The 6,572-nt window shown below is 45.0% G+C and overlaps 1 protein-coding gene across 1 annotated transcript; it reads right to left on the bottom strand.

Annotated features, from left to right (window-relative positions):
- Window positions 1–840: 840 nt before the first annotated feature.
- LOC127765381 (uroporphyrinogen-III synthase, chloroplastic) lies at window positions 841–4,965 on the bottom strand. Its single transcript, XM_052290265.1, has 10 exons — window positions 4,740–4,965; window positions 3,364–3,451; window positions 3,133–3,199; window positions 2,775–2,893; window positions 2,549–2,644; window positions 2,379–2,434; window positions 1,968–2,053; window positions 1,405–1,539; window positions 1,186–1,237; window positions 841–1,107 (listed from the first exon to the last, which is right to left on the bottom strand). The coding sequence occupies exons 1-10, from the start codon at window positions 4,932–4,934 to the stop codon at window positions 1,093–1,095; spliced, it is 909 nt and encodes a 302-aa protein (XP_052146225.1). The 5' UTR covers window positions 4,935–4,965; the 3' UTR covers window positions 841–1,092.
- Between the last annotated feature and the right edge of the window lie 1,607 nt (window positions 4,966–6,572).

The raw sequence follows: 6,572 nt of genomic DNA, 5'->3' as shown, positions 1-6,572 counted from the left end.
GTATCATTCATTCATTTCATAATTTGATTGATCATTAGTGCACTTGTCCGTGGGCAGTCAGTCATGTCTCCGAGAGGAAGAAGATTCTTGCGTGGTGGACACAAACGCTGGAATCTCTTAAGAGGTTTGGTGGAGGTGAAGAGGACGGAGATTCCGTGGCATTGCCAAGTCGTCGTGGCAATCAATTTCAGTTCATTCGGATCACCGCGGCAACTTAACTGGAGATTCTGCAGTAGACGGCACTGACCGTGTCAAAAAAAAAAAAAAGAAGGCCACAATTATGATGCGGCTGCGAAGCGTTGCATGCTCCCTCGGAGTGAGGACAAGGACGGCTCAGGTTGACTGATAAATCTATGCACATTTATGAGAAGACATATATTGATATTAGGCCTGCTTTACTTTCTAAATCTTTGACACATGTATAAAACATTAAATATAGATAAAAATAAAAACTAATTGCACACTTTGCATGGAAATCGCGAGATGAATCTTTTCAGCCTAATTAATCCATGATTAGCCAATAAGTGCTACAGTAACCCACATGTGCTAATGATGGCTTAATTAGGCTCAAAAGATTCGTCTCGCGGTTTCCAGGCAAGCTATGAAATTAGTTTTTTCATTCGTGTCCGAAAGTCCCTTCCAACATCCAGCCAAACATCCGATATGACACCTAAAATTTTTTTTTACGCGAACTAAACAGGGCCTTAATAATGGCCTAGTGCAGCTTTGGGCCTTCTGACCTGAGAAACACCTGCGGTTTAGTAAAGCCCAGTACAAGAGCCTCTTGCATTCATTGATTTCCATATTTTTGGAGGGCTCATTTTTTGTGCCAAACTGGTATAAACTAAGCAACAATTGGTACAACACTGGTAATATACCGCACCGTGTTCAGTAGCTACAATAAACAGCTCACAATTTACAAGTAGTTCTACTACAGTAGTTGCCGACTTGGTTTCTCCTCTCAATTATATTAGAAAAACAACAAAAAGTGTGTGATCGGTTAGTCAAGGAAGCACAGAGTTCAATATGCAGCCGCCACAAATGTCCACCAACCTCCAGCATCTGGTACAAGTAAATTGCCCGTCTTCAAGTTCAACACCCTGGGGCCTACAGTAGAAACAGAAAAAAGTGTGACGAAAGAAGCTGAGAAATTCAAGGAAAGTATCCACGAGGACGAGAGAGGACCTCTTTCGATTGCCCATGGGCTCTGAGCGCTTCAAGGATGCTTTCAACCCACCTGTGAAAAACAATATGAAAATTGTGCATATGGATGATACAGTAGTCAATTTTGCTTCACAACATATGATGTGACGCTGTGTTGATACCAGTTCTGAATGTCCACCATTCAGACGTGTCCTTGACAATTGGATAATGGTATTCAAAAGGTTCGTGATGTGTGCTTACCCGTCAAGTCCCGGGGTGGTAGGATAATATATGCTCTTCAGGCCAAATTTCTTAGCTGCTGAGGCAGTCGTCTCGCCTATGCAGGCAATGGCGTTGCCCCAGTTGTCAACTTGTGAAGCAAGATTTAGCCAAGCTCTGCATCATCATGATAACCCCAAAACTGAATAAAGTAAGCACTGTGGAAAAGGAAAATTGTGATGGCAATATGTAACATAAAGTCAGCCCAGGGAGACAGTTCGCAAATAATCTAGCTTTGCAAATAACTGAGATAGCAAATAAAGCTGTTTGTGTGCCTTTGAATCGGTATACCCCTTTATGGATCATAAAGAAACACGTCCAAATAGAAATCAGCCCCAACCTTGTCAAAGCCCCGTGTTAATGAAATGGTACACAAATCTCTTGCGTATTCCAAAAAAAAAATGTTTCAATGCAGAATTTGTGATCTCTCCCACATACGTACTTTACCTGAACCATCTAATTAGGGAGTACTAGCATACCATTATTATTATATGAACACGGTTTTAAATTTGTTCCGAGGCAGCCATAGACACATTATATATTACCGGAGAGCAGAAGGAGAAGCTACTGCAACAACTGGAGCTGAAAGAGCAGGCTTTAATATTAGTGGATCGACATCCTGTACAGGTACCTGCATGTATATACAACCATTTCATAGGTCAAAACAAAAATCCAAGATTCACGTGCACACAAACTTTGAAAAGATAAAATGTAATCCATGAAAATTACTACTGTTTCTTGAAATACAAAACCTCTACTACGGTAACATATGTCACAGTCAACCTTATCAAGCTAAAATATGATACTATCAGGTAAGGGATGTCTGAATGCAGATAAATAGAACGAGGTCCAAAGTGCACAAGACAAGGGGCCAAAATTTCACATTACTCATATAAAGTAAGCAAATAAGAATTAATAAGGCAAATGTAATAATTTAATTTAAAAGAAAAACATACAGTTGTATATGTGTTCAGTCTTGTCACCTCAAATCCTCGATTTGATAGCCCATTCTCTGCAATCCGCATAATTAGTTAACATAACAGATGAAGATATGATGCAGATGTGGTCATTGTGGAAATGCAGGTGCAAGCATGTAACCAGAAGGATAAAACCAAATCTGACTCACGGATTTCATGGCCAGCCTTTGCAGATGCAGGATATAACACTTTACAAGTAGTTTCAGTGGTCCTTGGAAGCTCTGAGGCCAAAAATTTACCCATAGCTGATGAAATAAAAAAAAATGAAAAAGAAATACCTTACTGACTGAAAACAGTTCCAAGTCTTCAATATATGAGAGCACCATACGAATTAGTTGACATGCAATGAAAATTACATCCTATGAGGCAAGATACCTTTAGAAGGAGAAAATGCAACCTCAAGGGATCCATCATTGTATTGAATTACTTCGTCAAAAACTCTTTCAGTACCTGCTCCAACAACCGCTATTCGTACCTTAGGATTTCCAGCAGCCCTGATAGGTCGTTATGTAACTTGTGTTAATATGGTGGTTTTGGATTGTTCTGGTGCATCACAGAATAATGGATTGATTGAAGAACATATCATATATTGGGTTAGACAACAAGCAAATCACAGAGTGCACAAACCTATGCCACAAAGCCCAGAACTTAGGACGAATGAAGTGTGAAATGATGCACAATTTATATTTCTGTAGCAATTGCGCACGATAATTGCAATATGTTTGAATCTTACTTCCATCCCTCAAGGAACACAGCAGCTGCTTCAGGAGATGTTATAGTGATCCAGTCAAACTTTTCATCTGAAAATACAAAATATTAAGTGACTAAACTATGGAATACTTTTATTATGATTTTGCAAAGCAAGTGTAATGAGAATATACTATATGTGGAGCAATGGATATACAACGCAAGACAGAAACACATAAAGTTATATTACTAGAAAAATAAAGACTGAACTACTTACCGCGCAGGACAGCAGAAAGCCTATCTGTATCTGGCCCTTCAACATGTTTAATAAGAGGAAGCTCAAGACTTTGTACATTATGTTTTTCCTACAAAATTCAATTAGAAAACTGATGTGAAAACTAGATAGCAATAAGCTGGATGATACAAAAGGACTGCTTATTTCTGAACACAAATTGAATCTTCTTCTGAGAAAATAATAGGTGGCTGCAGCAGCACATTCATGATTACTTTAACATGTACTCTGCATGCTTACAACATTTTAAGATGGATGAAGACCCCACCACCCAACACACAAAAGATTACTTCCATTACACAATCAACAGGCAAAGACTCTAATTTTATCAGAACATTGAATAAAATCATTAGACTCCCTCCAAGGGCTCTTCAGAGATCAATCAAGTCTAGTAACCTAGCACACTGTTCGACAAGGCACGCGGTAACAATTGCATTACTCTAATGTCAATTGGACCTTTTCACAAGTATTACAATGTAGGAATGTTCTCAAATCCATTGGAGTAACAACCATCTATGGCCCAGTTGAATACGTATAGCAGTTAGAATATGGCTAGATATGATCAGAAAAATTCAGACTTCACACTCCGTATTAATGATGTATTGTGATTCATGAGACGCTAAACAACAGCTGAGAATAAAGGTAAAGATCTCATATACTGTGATCCAAGATAATAAACTAATAGTAGATTAAAGTTATTAGGTCAATGATCATAAAAAAAAAGAGAGGAAGTCATACCATCCACAAAACTTCTCTAAGCTAATGGAATAAAATAGGCAATGCAGATCATATGCCCAACTTGTATCATATGAAATGGATGAAAGAAGGGATATGTTCTTACGTGAAAGACTGATACTAACAAAATGACAAATGGTTTCCATAACATAGCATTGCATTGCATTTGTAATCAGATAAAACTGAACTGTATTGCAAAACAACTAACTCTAAACTCCAAGCTCCGACCAGTTGAAGACATGAATGGTGAGTTCCATTAGCACGCGGCACCATGTTCAACGAGTTAGCACCAAATATCTCATATCCAGCACACGCCAACCTTTTCCTAGATGGAAATCAGTACATTAACTGAAATCTCGCACCAATTAGTGAGCCTCCCGGGTCCTAAACAGTATAATTAGCCCGTAAATTTCCCTCTATACAGTCGGCCAGGCCACCTAAAATCACAACACTAAAATACGCGACGATCTCACAGGGTATCACAAAACAAAAATGGAAGATGCGTATTCTCCATCTCTATTGCTAATCCCCTAATCCCCTACGCTTCCCCTCACCCCCCACCCAAAAAAAAAACTATGCGTTAGGTACAAGTGAACAATGCAGGAGTGTCGATTTGGGAACCAAACCAGCGCGGCGATGAGCTTGGCGTTCTTCCCGCGCTCGCGGGTGACCACGACGTCGGGAGGAGGGGGCGAGGAGCACGCCATGAACCTCCCCGTGGCGCCGGCTCGGCCCCTCCCGCCGCCGGCGTGGCGTGCTCGTGGGAAGGTCGCGGGAGGCCGGGAGAAGGGGAGGAGGTGCGAAGAGGAGGACAAGGCCATGGCGTGGCGAGGCGAAGGCGAGGCGAGCCTGAGCTTGTGGAGAAGACGCTGCTTCGGCCTGTGGGCCCCCCGCACGTTCCCCCTCCGCCTAGATCTGGGCCGACGAGCGCTGATCGTACAGCCCAGTTTGAACATTGGGCTGCTTATATTGGGCCGTATTTGAATCGGGCCTTCATCTTCTTTTTTTTCTTGGGAAAAGTACACCGAAAGTCCCTCAACTTGTCATCGAGTTACAAAATCGTCCTTCAACCGCAAAACCAGATATATCAGGTCTCTCAACTTACGAAACCGTTCACTCAAGGTCTTAGGTGGTTTTGACCCCGGTTTCGTCTCATGTGGCAGCTGAGTCAGCATGGGACCCACCTAGGCCCCACGTGTCAGAGTGTCCATGTCACCACTCTCTCTTTCCCTCTTCTCTCCCTTCCTCTCTCATTTTTCCCTAGGCGTGGATGGTGGCGGCGTCTTCGACGCGGCGGGGAGGAGAGCCGGCGTGGCCGGCGGCTGGCGGGGAAGGAGCGCGGCAGAGAGGAGGGCCGATGCGACGGGCGGCTCCGCCGATGGATGCCGTCGCGCGGATGGCTGCGGCGGCCGTCCCCCTCATCCGTCGGCCTCGACGCGGCGAAGCAATCGAAGCCAAATCAAATACCGAGCCGATCGACTCTAGCTAACTTGCTTCGGTGATTGACCACCACCACCGCTTCCGGCGGAGAAGAGGCTACTGCTGCCGGTGGCGCTGACGATGACGTAGAAGCATGGAGGAGGGGAGAGGGTGTGGGCGCGACCGTGGAGGCCGTCGTCGCGCGCAGGGGACGCGTTATTCGTGGAGGCCATTGTCGTGCAGGCGCGGGTGTTCGACTTTCGGTCGTCGCTCGTCGACCTCCTCACCGTATCCGCCGCGCGCACGCTTCTGATACACTGTGAGCAATCGACGCCCGCCCCTCTGTTTGTTCTCTCTCTCGTGGCTGAGCAGACCTCGACGGGCGACGTGGCGGCGGCGGCGACGACGTGGGAGCAGGAGGGCCGCCCCCACGCCGCCGGCCTCCGTCGCCACTCCACCAGCTGCCATGGATGACGACGGCGGTCTCCTCGCTCTCCCCGTTGCGCCTCCCGTCGGCTCTTCTTCCTCCGTGCTCTACGAGGACGGCGTCTCGGGCGCCGCCGACGAGGCCGCCGCCCCGCGCTGCTCACCGCTGCTACTCGATCTGAACCTGCCCGCCTCGTCCCCGTCGTCTTCCGATAACATTTACGTTACAAATTTTGAACCAAATTTTATCATCTTCTCTACCATTTTCTAGCTATTGGTACAGCTGAAAGCAGCAGCATCCCCTTTGGATACAGAGATGCACAAGAGAGGCGGCGGAAACGAAATCTTGAGTGGTGAAAAAGAGATGGAGGAAAACGAAAATAAAAAGAAAATTATCCGTGTCTATGGAGGAGATGGTAGAGCTTCTTCGCAGTAGCAGCAGCAACAATGGTGATGGTTGGATTGGAGCGCAGCAACCCAGTAACAGTTTTCCAATTCTTGTTGCTTGCTGGTTGGTCGTCGTCGTCGTCATCGTAGGCTAGAGTTCGCCGGCGATTGCTGCCATTGTTTGGTGATGTGCAGGCTAGAGGTGGAGCAGCGTGTCGCAACACCAA

Source organism: Oryza glaberrima, chromosome 3, assembly GCF_000147395.1.
Source record: "Oryza glaberrima chromosome 3, OglaRS2, whole genome shotgun sequence".
Taxonomy (NCBI): domain Eukaryota; kingdom Viridiplantae; phylum Streptophyta; class Magnoliopsida; order Poales; family Poaceae; genus Oryza; species Oryza glaberrima.
This window is presented reverse-complemented; position numbering and strand designations above follow the sequence as displayed.

Excerpts from the sequence above, each read along its gene's own strand:
- LOC127765381 (XM_052290265.1), bottom strand. The coding sequence starts at position 4,934 with ATGGCCTTGTCCTCCTCTTCGCACCTCCTCCCCTTCTCCCGGCCTCCC. Across the intron at positions 3,200-3,363 it reads GCTTTCTGCTGTCCTGCGCG|ATGAAAAGTTTGACTGGATC; the intron begins GTAAGTAGTTCA and ends TTGTATTTTCAG. Across the intron at positions 2,645-2,774 it reads TGCATTTTCTCCTTCTAAAG|CTATGGGTAAATTTTTGGCC; the intron begins GTATCTTGCCTC and ends TTATTTCATCAG.